The sequence below is a fragment of the Thunnus albacares genome, chromosome 1, assembly GCF_914725855.1.
Source record: "Thunnus albacares chromosome 1, fThuAlb1.1, whole genome shotgun sequence".
In the NCBI taxonomy this organism is placed as follows: Eukaryota; Metazoa; Chordata; class Actinopteri; order Scombriformes; family Scombridae; genus Thunnus; species Thunnus albacares.
Window position 1 is genome coordinate 24,566,457 of NC_058106.1, and position 15,786 is coordinate 24,582,242.

Below are 15,786 nucleotides of genomic sequence, written 5' to 3' on the forward strand. Positions count from 1 at the left end.
AAATAAAAATATTCAAGTAAAGTACAAGAACCTTAAAATTGTACTTGAGTAAATTAGTTACTTTTCACCACTGGATGCACCTTTCATCCTTTACTTACAAGGGCAGATTTCAGCTTTTTGTAGGCTGTTAAACATACTGTAGATAACTGTGTATGTACTCTAATTATGCTTTATCAAAAATAAATATTGTTTTCTCAAATTCAGTGAATTTAATTATCCATTTCAGTACTTTCACTTTGCCTGTGGACTGAGCTGAATGACCATCAACGTCCCTTTTTGCATCTCCTCCTGCATCCACAGCATGATCCACCCCACACATGACGGAAATATCGCGAGAGTACATACAGGAAGCTATAACCGCGTGAGTTTGTGTAACATGTAACATGTTAGCAAACGCTTTCAGTGTCCTTTAATGCAATGACAGAACCGCGTCAATGGCGGGACTTCTGAAGGTAAACTAAAGAGACAATCTTTTCTCCTCGCATTTGTGTGTCATGATGTGAAATGTCGCCACGGAGTTGTGTTTAACAGTAACGTTGAACCAGGAAACACTGGAAGTTTCTGTTTTTGCATCAGAAACAGAAACGCATGCTGTAGTGTTCTAGCTGTTTGCTTTAGATGTAAAACAATGATCTTTTGTCACTATATGGTGTTATTATATTAGAGAGTCACTAGCTGAATTATCTTCTACAAACAGCTCAATAGCTAATATGTAAGTTAACGGTAACCCATCAAATATCCAGTGGTGGAAAGTAACCAAGTACATTTACTCAAGTAACTTACTTGAGTACAGATTTTAGGTACTACCATTTGATGCTACTTTTACTTCACTCCACTACATTTCAGAGGGAAATATTGTACTTTCTACTCCACTACATTTCAGAGGGAAATATTATACCTTCTACTCCACTACATCTCAGAGGGTAATATTGTACTTTCTACTCCACTACATTTATTTGACAGCTTTAGTTACTTTTCAGATGAAGATTTGACACAATGTATAATATAACAATCTTTTAAAATATAACACATTGTTAAAGATGCCACCAGTGGTTTCCAACCTTTTTGGCTTTTGACATTGTACAAAAAGCAGTGTGTAGAGGGGGTCACATTTCAGATGTCTGAGTTGTTCATGTGATCCAATATTTCACCAAAAATCAAAGATTAGAGAAAAAGTCCAAAAAGTCAAAACAGATTTGTGTATCAGAATTGAGTTTTTTTCTTCTTTCTTCTCCCATTAGTCATCTCACTACCCCTCAAATTTATCTGGTGAACCTTTGGAGGGGTCCGACCCCTAGGTTGGGAACCACTGGACTAAACTAACTGTTCAAACTAGCTCCACCTCCAGCAGCTACAACAGTAACATGCTGCTTACACACTGACGCTTCAGTTTTATCATCTAATGATGTCATATATAATAATATATCAGTCAGAAGGACCAAACTACTACTTTTACTGCAATACTTTAACTACATTTTGCTTCAAATACTTATGTACTTTTACCTAAGTAGGATTTTTCATGCAGGATCTTTACTTGTAATGGAGTATTTTAACATCGCTGTATTGGTACTTTTACTTAAGTAAAGGATCTGAGTACTTCTTCCAGCACTGTTAGCTAGTGACTCATAACTCATTAAGGTAGTTAATATGTAAAGTTAACTCATCGCATATCAAACTGCCAGCTGATACTGTTAAGACAGTAAAGAAGATGGAAGTGATTTTTTTTCAGTATACATCACATACACGAACAGCAAACTTTTCATTCAAAACAAGCTACCTACTTAAAGCTGTCCACTTGTGATCGGATCACCAAGACGTATGTTAATACCAGGTGTAAACAGGGCCTAAGACTTTTGGTCTGGTTTGTTTGACATGTCCTTTGTATGTAACTCATTGCATTCAAATTGTTGACGTTTGAATAGAATTAAGATTACATCTGCAATGATAAATTGGCTGACAGAACATTAATCTGTAACTATTTTGATAATCGTTTAATCGTTTCAGTCATTCTCCAAACTATAATGGCAATAATCTTCCGGTTCCAGCTTGTCAAATGTGATAATTTTATATTAATATTTGTCATATTTGACAGTAAATTAAATATCTGAAAGTCCATTTGAAACTTCATACTCATAGTTTCTCGAATTTGTAATGAAAGAGAAGAAGCAGATGTAATTTTAAGGATTTTAATGAGATAATTTAACTTTTTTGTGAAAGAACATATTAAACACTAATTATTATTCAAAGTACAGTATTTTATATTCATTTTAAAACATGCCTGGAGAGGATCTTTTAGGTTTTGGACTCTTAGTTAGAAAAAAATAAGCAAATTGAAGACATCATCGTGGTACTGAGAAATTGTGAATACAATTTTTTTACTATTTTAACATTTCATAGACGGTACGTCTCAAAACTACATCTCAAAAATACGTCTCAAATAACAGGCAACACTGTTTTGCTGTATTACAACCCTTTTATCTGCATTAGTTCTTAGTTGTAGTAATTACATCATCTACTGTACATATAATCACATTGCTTTTTGTATGTAGGCTTGTCAATGGGACTTCTTAATACTTTGTAATTTAGAATCAGGTCAGTAGGGAATAGTAAATGAAAGGTATTGTTTTAACATCAAAAACATCCCTAAATTTAATATTTAATCATTATCCTACTGTACAGATCTGATTTAAACATGTCCTATAAAGCCGGAGAAATTCACACAAAAACTTCAAATGCTCAATGCCCACTGTAGATTAATTGATTCATCAAGAAATGTGATTTTTAGAGTCCCATAAATTTGGCATTGTTTTTTAAATACCTTCTGATCAATATCACAGTTCCTGTCCAATCATGGGCCACCCATGCAGGTGTCTACAATTATTGTGTGATTGCTGAAAGCAGTATTTTTCCGTCTTCCGTACGTTTTTTGCCGCGTTTCAACTGCTGCATACTTTGTGCTATAAAAACCATTCAAACATCAATCTGTGCAGCTCATTCAGCAGATGTGTGCTTGTATTTTTCTGAAATGCAACATGTTTCAGCGATTTTATATAATTTTTTAAAAAATTAAAATTTATAATGGCAGTCTATGGGACGAACCGTCCAACTGAGTTGGAACCTTTCTCACTTTGAGACTCAACTGCTTGGAAGTCCCTTATCGTACAGACACCATTCAAACTGTAAAATGTTCACAAAACTATGAACTTTCAAAGTTATCAGATTGTTTAGTGATATCTTTTGTAGTTTTTCAGCAATTTAAGCCCAAATGTACAGGAGTTTTGCAGACTTTACCAGGTCTCACCAGTGTGTCATGTGATCAGACACAGTGGAGAGCACAGGTAATTTTAGACCTGAAAAAAATTCTAAACAGCTATCACTTCCACAGTTTTAACTCCTCAAGCACATATCTTGCCTCAGTATGTTGCCACAAGCCTCCTCTCTCTCAAAATGTAAATACATTTCACATAAGACTTATAGTTTTTGAGATCTGAACTTTAATTGATAGAGAGTCCCTGTCCTGTTCTCATTGACTGCAATACAGTCTGCATGATGTGTGTCTCCTCTCACTCTGGTTTCTCAAACTTACAGATTCTCTCTTCCTTCAAACACTTTTTACACATATCATTCATTCTCATGTTAAACTAGTCTTGCTTTACTAATAAAGATACAAATTTCTGGGCTTCAAGCTCTAGTTTGAGACAAATACATTTTCATCATCAAAAGGAAGTTTTTTTTCCTCTCATTTTTGTGAATGTCTGTTGGCTCAGTGGTTTAGAACACTGTTCTCCTGATCAGCTTCACCTTAGATGACAAGGTTGTGTGTTTGATACCCGCTCACTGCAGTGCTCCTCATAATATTGCCCCCATGCACAAAGTTGCTTCACATCTTTATCCTCTACCATAATTCAATTCCACTCTAGCTTACTTTAACATTATTACCTAAAATGTGGATAGATATGCTTGTTGAGTAGTCCAGTGGTTTAAGCTCATGTCACTTCTCCTCCTTTTAGATCCAAAGGTTGTGAGTTCGAGCCCAGCTTAGGGCAGAAATCAGTAGAGTTGAAGGATGAAGGAGTCCAGGTGATGCCAATCTGCTTAATGAGACTGCTACTGATAAATTTCATGCAATTGACAGACTAAACACCAGAATCTGGCCTGGTATTGCTGTGTGACATGTTAGCTCAGTGCATAGCATGTCTGTCTTACAAACATGAGGGTGTAGGTTCAATTCTGCCTGTTGTTGATTTTAATCTTAGTAGATTTTTCAATAGTGTTCAGCGTCCAGTAATGCAATCTAAATCAGGTTTCAGCAATCACACGCAATTTCTACAGAAATTGCATTTTCTAGTTATGAATGATTTAGACCTCATTCTAAAGTCAGAGTTAGGTGGACCCAAGCTTAGAGTTTTCTGAGATCACTGACCGTCATGCATTCAAAAAAAAAAGGAATAACCTGACCTTCTAACACATCATTAGGCTCTGCAAAGAGGTTCAATTACTCAGCTAGCATAAATCACCAGCACAGCATGGCCTTTAACTGCATTGAATCAATAACTGGTGTAAAAACAACCAAATTAATACATCTAGATTGGTGAAAATGACAGTAACATGTTGTTTCTGAGCCTGACAACTGTCTTCAGTTAACCCTTCAAGTAACAGGACAAGTGACAGTGATAAAGTCTGTGACCTTGTTAACTTGAAACACAACCACAGTCTTCTTAATGATGACTCAGTTACAATGTTCTCCCTGTAGCACTTCCACTCATTCAGATAACACGTCATTATCGGGACCCTGGAAACGGCCTATTTAGATGGAAGACCGCCATTATTAATGTTAATAATTAAACCTGTGCCTTTCCTGCTATGACAAGGCAAAACATGAAAAAGGAACATTTTTCTTTTGGTATCCTGTGATGACCATGAGCTATTTTCCTATATACTGCAACACATTATTTTATTTATTAACCTGATTATTGAGAAAATACAGTAAACAAACTCAAGGGAAATGAAATTAGATCACTGTAATCCTTCTAAATGCTTTTAGTGAACTATAACCAGTCTGTTTACAGTAACGAATGCATGATGTCAGTCCTTTAAAGATGCAGTTTTATGTGGGTTTTTTTTTCTGGTTTATCAACAGAAGCAGTTAAAAGAAGCAGTGAAGGTTATCAGCTCAGGTAGCCTTCTGTTTGCCTCCTACCTCACTGTCGTTGGAGATGAGCGTTTCTATGCCAACCAACTGATGCCCCTGCTGCAGAGGATCGTGGGGGCAGAGACAGCGCATGTGTTGGCGGTGAAGATGATAGGTCTGGGTTTGGTTCCTCTGAACCGCTACCAGGACCCAGCGTCATTGGTAAGCATGTCTCCATACTGTCTCCTCAGTGTCGTTTTACACTGACATCAGAGTGATCTGAGACACTGTAAGACTGTGTTATGGTTGTTTTGTGTATTTACAGGAAGTGAATGCTCTGGGGTTAAAGTTCAAAAACCCTATTGGGATTGCTGCAGGCTTCGATAAGCACGGAGAGGCCGTAGACGGCTTGTACAAAGTGGGTTTTGGCTTTGTTGAAGTTGGGACGATCACTCCCAAGCCGCAGGAGGGGAATCCCAAACCACGCGTGTTTCGACTCATTCCAGATCATGCAGTTATTAACAGGTTGGTTTTGAATACGCTACGCTAATGTCACTCAAACAGAAAAGAACAGATAATGATCAACTGAATGGACAGTAACATGTAGGGAAGGGCAGTATTGTTAAAATAATATCAGAGGTTTTTCAGATATCAAGATGCACCCAAAGAACCTTAATCAAGGTTAAAATGTTACATTTTTTGAAACTATTTTAGAGAGGTATCAATTCTTCCTTATGCTCATGTTGGAGATTGTAGTTTGTGATAGGGCTGCAACTATCAATACTTTTCACTATCAATTAATCTGCTGATTACTTTCTCGATTATTCGTTCACTCTATAAAATGTCCGGTAACAGACATAATTTCCCGCAGCCCAAGGTGACATCTTCAAATGTCTTGTTTTGTCTGACTAACAGTCAACTCAAAGATATTCAGTGTACAATCATGTAAAACAGAGAAAAGTAGCAAATCTTTGCAACAGCAAATGTTTCGCATCTCTGCTTAAACCTGCGGTGCGGAACTTCTAAATATAAATTATAAATTATATTCAAGCCCTCGCCAAACAAGTTAACACAATGCTGATTAAGCCTAAATCTCTCTGTATTTCACAGTAAGGAGTTTTTAAATCTCATGTCAGGGGCAACATTCCTGCGCTGGCCGTTTGGCCATTAATCGTGCGGCTCTTCTAGACTTTCCACATGTTATTGGACTGAATGGATCAAATTCTGATGTGAAACGAGTCATTTCATGTGGGTTTGTGTGACGCTCAAAACAATTTATCCACTGTTTCACAGCCGCAACAGTAGGTTCCAGCCAGTATGTACTGGCCATCTGGCATACTGGGACAAATTCCGGTGGGTCGTTAAATTATATCTGTTTTTACCAGCCCTCTCTGTGTGCCTGTCATTCAGGGTGTGAATGAGAGCGTGCTACACATCTGTGTAAGGCTGTATACAGACCAAATCAGGCTTTGCCGTGCACTCCTGCAGGGTTGAGCAGAGGTGTGTGGGCGTGTTTGTGCTCTAGAACGTAACTGCTGTGAAACAATCAGAATATGTTTTATTGATCTGATTCACCAGCTGTCTCGCTACCACCGCTCCCTCTCTTCATTCACTCTCTAGCTCACTCGACCACAGCTGCTCTCTCTCTTTTTCTCTCGTCTTTTTTAAAATGAGTCAGGAAGCCGACAGCAAAGTCTGACTTTACGTTTAAAGTTATTAAAAGAAGAGAAATGTCCTCACCTCGTCCTAGTAACATCTTTGTACTCATGCAGTCACAGCTGAACGCCCCCCTTTACTTCCACTGCCAGAAGGGGGAGACAAAAGTCCTGCACTTCAGCTTTAAAAATGACAAAAACAATTAATCAATTATCAAAATAGTTGCAGATGAATTTTCTGTCAATCGAATAATTGTTGCAGCTCTAGTTTGTGGTGCTGTTGATTTGTAAGGTATTGCAGTGTTTTGACATGAAAATAGGAAAAAAAAATTCAACTTATTTCTTTCAATGTGTTTTAATACAGTTTTAATACTTTATATTAGGCTTGATATATTTTTCATTCATATTTTGTTACATTTATGTTGACAAACTATTTCATAAAAAATTAAAAATTTTAATTGAACTAGAGCCCGGTGGATCATATAGATGATGAATATACTAGTGAGCCACTGGCTTTAGAGTAGCAATTAATGACATTTTTTCATATTCTTCACATGATGTTCTGTGACTGAAGCTGTCTTTTATGTAACACCTCACAGAGGTTTTTTTGAATTTATCTAACAGTAAAGGAATCACATTAGTTTTAGTTCATGTTGAAATCCTTAAGACGAAAAACAAGAGCAAGAGATGGTAATGTCATAATCTTCTTTTTCACGTTGCTCAGTATGTTCAAAGAGATTATGCCGCCTACTGTGGGTTTGAGATTTGCATTGAGTTCATACGTTTATCTCATTTCCTTTGATTCATTTTACTCAGATTTAAATGAGCTAAATGAAGGAAATAAATCTCTCTTCTCTCTCTGTTATACTGAGTTAAATTAATGCATGCACATCTATATTCAACAGAGAAGTTTTGCCACTGGTTTTGAAAAGAAATAGATTAGAATTAATTCATATTCTCTTGATATATTTATATGAAGGTTGCCCAGTGTTAAATTTCCATATAGTGTAATTTCTTTGTAGAGCAGCACAGTATTTCTACAATATACTCTTGAGACAGGGCTGTATCTGTATAATTAAGATGCAGTACTAGAGAAAACATGTATAATGCAAAGAGTCTGAATAATTGTAATATATGATTTACACACAGCATCATGCAGATATACCAACAAATGAGAGTCTGCTTGTACATCTATGGACAAAACAAATAGATTTAATTTGATCAACTCTAACATTATTTACAGTATATATGCAGTATATAGAGTGTTTAATTAAAACAAAGCTCTCTTAGTGAAAAAAATATCCCACTGTATCTCATTAGACTACTGCACACCGCCAGTGCCAACACTTATGATAGATTTATTAAATAGCTGCGTTACGGTCATGCGTCCTTCATCAGGCATTTCACATGAAATGTCTGATACCATTAGTGCTGACAGTGTGCGGCGATCTATTTTTTGTTTTGTACTATTGCTTTTTCTCCTGCATACCTGTCAGTTTATAGATGTGCAAAGACTATTCCTCCTTTTGTATGTTTTTACAAGAAATGTCTCATTAAAATGACATAATTGTAACATGAGAATTGAGTCATAGTTATAACAGACCCTTGGAAAAAATGAAGATGAGGCAATTAAAGAAAAATATATTAGAAGAAGCTGCCCCATAAGAAATGATCCATTTTATAGTACGTTCTTTTATTAGTGTGTTGTTAGAGTTGTATTTTTCATAAGTTGATCTTTAAATAAGTTGTAAAACTTGTTAAACTTATTGTGTGTGTGTGTGTGTGTGTGTGTGTGTGTGTGTGTGTGTGTGTGTGTGTGTGTGTGTGTGTGTGTGTGTGTGTGTGCGTGCTTGTCCAGATATGGATTCAACAGCTGCGGTTTGGTAGAAGCACAGCAGAGGCTGAAGGCCAGGGAAGCAGCACAACAAGAGCACAGTAAAGGTCAGCAGGCATTCACAATGTTCTGTAACTGTAACTTCCAGTACAAAAAATAATCAGTAAATCAGCTCGAAATTATATTAAAATTTCTGTTTCATTACAACAGGAAGTGTGATATAAATCTGTTGTGTGCACATTTATTATATTCTGGTTTTAGGATTTTTGTTTAGTTTATTTGTTTGACAATTCACAAAAGGACAGATTACATGGTTGCAACACCATGTACAATTAAAAGAGCATCAAGGATAACACAAAGAAGTAAAAATAGAACTTATTTCCATTGTGGTCCTTGTTGTAGTTAGATATCATGGAGGTGTGTGTGCGTGTACGTGCACCTGCAGATAGTGGGGTACGGCATTAGTGGCATATAAATCACAAAAAACATCAATATACAGAAAATATTCACATTGGGCATTAGCAGTCACTATTCTGACAACAGGTTAATTACTTTGTTATGGGGAAGCCGATTACTTAATTGTGTATGTTATTATGTAAAAATATTCTTTTCTGTTCTATTCTATTATTTTATAATGATCTTGACCTGTCCTTGTTTCACGTCTGATCCATACCTGCTTACAGCTCATTTACCACATCAGCAGCCTCTGCCCCAGTTGAGTCACGAGTCTGATGATGCAGCTTGTGTTTGTCTGAACTTTCCTATTTGTATTTATGTGTGTGTGTGTGTGTGTGTGTGTGTGTGTGTGTGTGTGTGTGTGTGTGTGTGTGTGTGTGTGTGTGTGTGTGTGTGTGTGTGTTGCTTGCATACGTGCTCATGTCTGTGTTTATAGCTGGCCTTCCCCTGGGCATCAACCTGGGGAAGAACAAGCTGTCCCAGGATGCAGGGGCGGATTACTTGGAGGGAGTGAAAGTACTGGGCCCGCTGGCTGACTACCTGGTGGTCAACGTCAGCAGTCCTAATACGCCAGGTCTCCGGGATCTACAGGGAAAGGCTGAGCTCCGCCAGCTCCTGCATACGGTATGACCGTCCAAATATCCATTAGATTAACTTGCCGGGAGGGTTCCCCAACCAGTGAGAAAAATTTAAACACAATGAAAATTCATTGTTTGGCTTCATTGAACAGCCTGTGATCCTGAAAAATAATTGAACTTGAATTTAAATTATTTAAATCTCAGGCAGGCCCAACTGGCTGACAGTCTTCCTCTGAATCATCAGTGCACACATAATTCACTTTTCCATTTTTTGAACAGCTAGGGCCACATATATCAGTTTAAATTAAATCATTACATATTTTTGTCTTTGAGTCCATCTCCCATCAGCTCATAAGCTAAATTTTAATCCTTTCCATTCCTAAGATTCTACATCTTAAATGCTGTATAGGTACCTTTACATCCTATTTATGTTCTTTAACGGTTGTGTCTCTCTCCGCCACCTATATAGCTCACATTCTCATATGATCTGTTCAGGTGTTGAAGGAGCGCGATGCCCTGCAGGGAGAACGCAAACCTCCGGTCCTGGTAAAGATCGCTCCTGACCTCACAGACCAGGACAAACAAGACATTGCTGATGTTGTCATCGAGGTTGGAAGTTGTTTCTTACAGTCTTTTCCTAATTGTGCCTTTTGATTTGATTTTTTTCATCTTGTACTCAATTTAATTTTATTGTTATCTAATTCCTGTTCCTTAGATTTATTTTATTCCCTCTGATATCACTATTTTTTCATTCCTGTATGTTCTGTAATGGGTTTATCCCTTCACAAGAACTGAATCAAAAACCACACAAAAACAAAAAAACTACACAGTAAAAAAAAAAAAAAAAAGAACTCATTAAGGGTCAGAAAGCAAGCCCAGATCCTTCCTGCTCAGAAATGACAACTTGAGCCACCTTGCCATCCATGTCACATGGTTTCATGCAAAACACGTACACCCTTTGCAAAGCTGCTGTCTCCTTCTTGCTTGAATGACAGTCAGGTTGCTGACCAAATCAGTGCAACTCCACAAAAACAGTATCATCAATTAAAACGTTCATTTTTATGATCAAAGACAAGAGATTTGTGTTCACACTCGCTTTATGTCTGGAAAGCGAGTGCAGTGAATAAATTTCTAGTGTTTGATGAGAGTGGATGATTGGCCAACACACAAAGGTGTTTATTGTTTCAGCCTCTCCACCAGCTCTGTACTGTTGACTGTAGTGCAACTAGTTTGGATATTATGATTTGTTTAAATGCCCTTGCAGGTTCCTATTCATTCCTATTCTTCTCTTTGTCATTATATGATCTACGTCAGCATTTTAAAGAGGACAAAGTGCTCATTTCCAGGTCCTTATTTATATCCGGATTGTCTTTGCATGATTTATAGTTGAAAAAAACTCCTTATTTATCTCATACTGGCCCTTTATGCAGCTCCTCAGTTCCGCCTCAGTCAGCTTACTCTTTTTACTACGGTGCTTGCTATTATGATTGACTAATTTTCAGCCTCATCAAAATGCTGTTTAAGGAAAAAATCAACCATTTAAAACATTCAGTCCGTCTCCTCCTCTCTGTTCTGATCACCTCCTTACTGCTTCAGTGGGCTGATTTTAGAAAATACACAGCTATGTTTTTGTGATCATTGGAGCGAGCAGGAGACAAACCTTAATGGAAAAGACATTAAGGTTAAGGAAAAAAGAAAATATTTTAACAGCACTCAGTCTCTCTCTTTGTTACAGTACACTTCACATTAGAGGTCCATGAAAGTCAGATGGCTTTTACTCATAGTCACTTATATACATCAGAAGGAGGCACATACTGTATGTCACCACTTCCTTTCCCCTTGTCTGTGCATGTTCTGCAGCTGGGAGTAGATGGTTTGATGGTGTCAAACACCACTGTGTCCAGACCAGAGACGCTACAAGATCCACATAAGTCTGAGGTTGGTGGGCTAAGTGGGCAGCCTCTAAAAGACCTCTCCACCAGCACAGTAAGAGAGATGTACAACCTCACCAAAGGTACTTATTTACTCAGCAACATTTTAAGTCCATTTCTGATCACCTGAGAATCAATACAATAGATTAAAAAAAATGTATCTTTATGATTTTTAAAGGTAAAGTAACGATTGTTGGGATCGGCGGTGTAGCCAGTGGACAGGATGCTATGGAGAAAATCCGTGCTGGTGCATCACTGGTTCAGCTTTACACAGCTTTGACCTACCAGGGTCCGCCCGTAGTGACAAAGATAAAGCGGGAACTGGAACAACTTCTGAAGTGAGTATTACTATGAATGGGAAATGGTTATGGTTGGCTATGACGTATTTGTTAAAACATTTTTTACGTTTTTATAATTTCCTTTTTAACTGTGGAAAAATGAATTGTCCTCTAATTCTCACAGAAATATTTTTCAATTACTACCATCCCTTTTTTCACAGAGAGCAAGGTTTCAGCAGCGTATCTGAGGCGGTTGGAGCAGATCACAGGGGACCAGATGCGTCGACTCACAAGCGGAGCTTCCTGAAAGAGATGGTGAACACAGATACTCAGGGCTTAACAGCACCTGTAGCTGCCATCTCCTCCAGCTAGACAACATGATCCTCAACCTGTCCAGAATTATGATAAAAGCTGTGTTCGTGATAATCCGTCCGTCTTTGACGAGATGAGGTCTTAACCGATAGATCAAAACCATATTTTCAATATTGGTGGTGAGGAGCGCAGACGCTGATAAAAATGAGTTGGTGAATGGGAAGTTGAAAGCACCAAATCTCAGCTACCTTTACTTGAAAATTATGGTGAAGTACACGATAATCAGTCTTGGATTCATGTTCTGTGTGTAACTTTATTTCAGAAGTTCTTCATTTGTTACAGTGTAACAGTAGTTAGTGTTTGTCAAGTGCATCCTGACACCAAAGTGCTTAAACTCTTCAGACACTGGCCTCACAAACCAGTTTTTACAAATTACCAATACATAATACAGTACCAGTCAAAAGTTTGGACACACTTTCTCATTGAAGTGAATGGGAAGTTGTGTCCAGACTTTTGACAGGTACTATATACAAACTGTTTTGTTGTATATAAAGAAAATAATCTACTGTACTGTATGGTGTTGTATGGATAAAGCAGCAACATTATTGTTTTAGGAACTGTGTAATACAGAAGTTGAAACATGCCTAAATCTTAGTGTATCATTCTTTGCCCGTCTGAAAATGTCATAACCGAATAATTAAGCAGTATAGCCATTTTCAAGGTGGTACTGCATGTCATATGTAAGCCAGTCAAAGGATCAACGTATTTATTTTTCTGTGTGCTATTAAAGCATGCCCTATAGCTCTGAAACGTTCAAGGTAATGTAAGAGTCTTTTGTTGAAAGCACCAGTAGGATGTTAACGTAAAGATATGGAGTGTTATCAGCCTAAATTATAACGCACACACCTTCCTTCTAACTGCTTTTCTTTGTTTCCCAAATAATATTCTGGCCTTGGTTTTATTCACTTTCCCGCTCGGAGAAGTTTATTATTTCAGAATAGAAACAGCATTCCGGGAACTCTTTGTTCAGAAATAGCTGGGCTGAAAAATACTAAGCTGCTTGGTACCTTTTGCTCTAAAGCGACCACATACAGAGTGGTGAATATGAGAGAGCCATTTGCCATTTGCTGATATCGCAAAAATAAAATTGTGGTGCTTTTTAAAGAATTCTGGATAATGGGAGTCCTTATATGACAAATTTAAATAAAGTATTTATTTTTTAATGACATTGAAGTGAAACCACCTTAAATGGTTTGACCAAGAATGATGTGGCATCAAATGTGTAGTAACGGTTTATGGTCTCCAGAGGATGATTGACCCTTTCTCTATTGCCAAAGTTAGACTAAAGTTTCTGCATATACATTACCAAATTTCAAAAAGCAGATAAGTATTAAATAGTTAACACTTTCATGGTCCCCAAAGGAGAAATTCCTTTGAATTTGGCCATTGCAAAAACTGTGTGTAATCCCTGAGTTTTGCGGTGTAGATGATCCTGTGAATTTTATTGAAAATCATGATCAAAAAAGAATTTTATAACAAGTGCGTCACTCCATTTCGCATTCGTCAGATCAGCTTGGCTGTTTGTTTGGACTCATCCACATTCCTGCATCAGAAGACCTTGTAGCAATTATGAGAGAAATATGTACCTTGTTAGATGAGTTTCTCTTTGCTATTTTTCTCATTGTATTACAGTTATAAAACCTCACAGTTTGTGAGATGCAGTAATGAGATATTGGAGGATTGGAATAATGTGCTTGTATTGAATACAAATGTACTTGTACAGTATATTGTCTCCACATTTCAGCAAACAGTTTTGTTTTTGTGTGCATGTGAAGAATGGCCTGTGTGAGGGCGAGTGATTCACACAGACTGGATAAAATGCTTTAAGGTACAAATAATAAAAGAACAAACAACATTACTCAGTAGGAAGAACTGCTAGTTTTATTTTAACAATTACAAAAATCATTTTCCACAGTCCCTCTGAGGAGAAATTTCTTCTGCTTAAACAGAGTGTAGTTAATTGATCCTTCCTAATCATCTGAGGCAGCAGCCGCAGCAGAGTTCAGATCATTTAAAAGATTTCAGGGCTTGAAAGAACTAGATGACTTTGCTGTGTTCCCAGCAGCAATATAGAAAGCCCTTCAAGTCCTCTTCCCCTCAGTTGAACTCCCACTCTCCTCTTTTATTAGCTGTGGGTATTGTGGTATCATAGCCTCACATTGGTGCAGGCTGCCACTTTTATTGTTATTCTTCGATTTTTCTCACTCATTGACACGTCGAGATGCCCCCCTAGCCTATCATAACGCCGCCTGCTAATCCCAGAATAGACGGTGGTCATTAGACATAGCCAGTGAAGGCAGCGGTACTGTGAGGATCAGCTGTGAACTGCTGAGCGCCTCCTTCTCCCTCTCCTGAGGCCAAGTCCAGACTGGTATTCCATATGTGGTGTCACAGGGGGAGGAAAGGCAAAGCCTGGCTCACAGACAGACAAAACTTATGAACTGATTGCTACTTGGACGTGCAGTTTCCTCATATAACATTGATCATAGCTAGGAGGCAGCACATATCTGTCCCTGAGATGCTTTTTGTGCTTGCTGTGATTCAATCTGAAAGCTAACAGGGAAAAAAAAAAAAAAAAAAAAAAAAATATATATATATATATATATATATATATATATATATATATACATATATATCATCTTGAATGAGCATTACCCAAATATTAACTATTACATATAGTATTATGAATATTTTTACAGCTTAAGTGTTGTTTTTTCACTCAGTGTGTCTAACCAGTGCACTAATAAAAGTAATCTGTGGAGAGCAGATGTCTTGGTTAATACATATTCAGTCAGTGAAGAGGAGGGAATTAGACTTTGCTCGACTGCAGAAGGAGAGAAACAAACAGAAGGAACAAATAGCAGCAAATGAACATAAAACACACATTCTGCCTTTGTAAGGCCTGTATGCAAAACATGTACCCAAAACAAAACTGACCCAGAAGACTAGGTAAGGAAAAGGAAATGGACAAGGGTCAGATAGATTATTGATTAACTAGGAGCGCTCTGGTAGCCGATGGTTACTGCGAATGCTCCCTTTATTTCCTGTCTGCCATTTAGCTTCGGCTGTCCATTAAAGGAAAAAATGGCTAAAAAAAAAATCTTGGGAAAAAAAAATTGATTTAAAAAAAAAAAGTAAAAAATCCCCAATAGCAAGTTCTCGAGCCTATGGTCATGTCTTCAAAATGCATGTTTTGTTTGACCAACAGTTTTTATTTTTTACTGCCTTTTAAAATGCCTTGAGCTATATGATGTGCGTATAATTACACCTCTTCAACAGTTCAGAACTCAAAGATATTCAATTTAAATTGATATCAAATCTGGAAAAAGTGAATGGTCGGCATTTGCACTTAATGACTTAAAGGACAGATTCACAATTTTTTTTTCCAAGTCTGTCTTATAACAATAGTCAGGTGCTCATATGAACACTGAAAGAAGTTTTGCTTGTTGTCATCATTGCTTCTGTTCATACTGACCATTAGAATAACCCCTTCAAATGCTCTTACAATATAAGAATTATTGAGCTTTTTTTTATATCTATATCTATATCTA

The 15,786-nt window shown here is 37.3% G+C and overlaps 1 protein-coding gene across 1 annotated transcript; it reads left to right on the forward strand.

Moving 5' to 3' along the window:
• The first annotated feature begins 345 nt into the window (after window positions 1-345).
• dhodh (dihydroorotate dehydrogenase) lies at window positions 346-14,107 on the forward strand. Its single transcript, XM_044351368.1, has 9 exons — window positions 346-452; window positions 5,141-5,353; window positions 5,457-5,656; window positions 8,645-8,727; window positions 9,513-9,700; window positions 10,150-10,263; window positions 11,515-11,668; window positions 11,764-11,923; window positions 12,085-14,107. Exons 1-9 carry the CDS (start codon window positions 435-437, stop codon window positions 12,233-12,235), a joined length of 1,281 nt encoding a protein of 426 aa, XP_044207303.1. The 5' UTR covers window positions 346-434; the 3' UTR covers window positions 12,236-14,107.
• Window positions 14,108-15,786: the final 1,679 nt, after the last annotated feature.

What these genes read in the sequence shown, in the direction of transcription:
- dhodh (XM_044351368.1), top strand. An exon ending in TCCGCCAGCTCCTGCATACG is followed by an intron (nt 9,701 to 10,149) that starts GTATGACCGTCC and finishes TGATCTGTTCAG; the next exon opens with GTGTTGAAGGAGCGCGATGC. An exon ending in GAACTGGAACAACTTCTGAA is followed by an intron (nt 11,924 to 12,084) that starts GTGAGTATTACT and finishes CTTTTTTCACAG; the next exon opens with AGAGCAAGGTTTCAGCAGCG.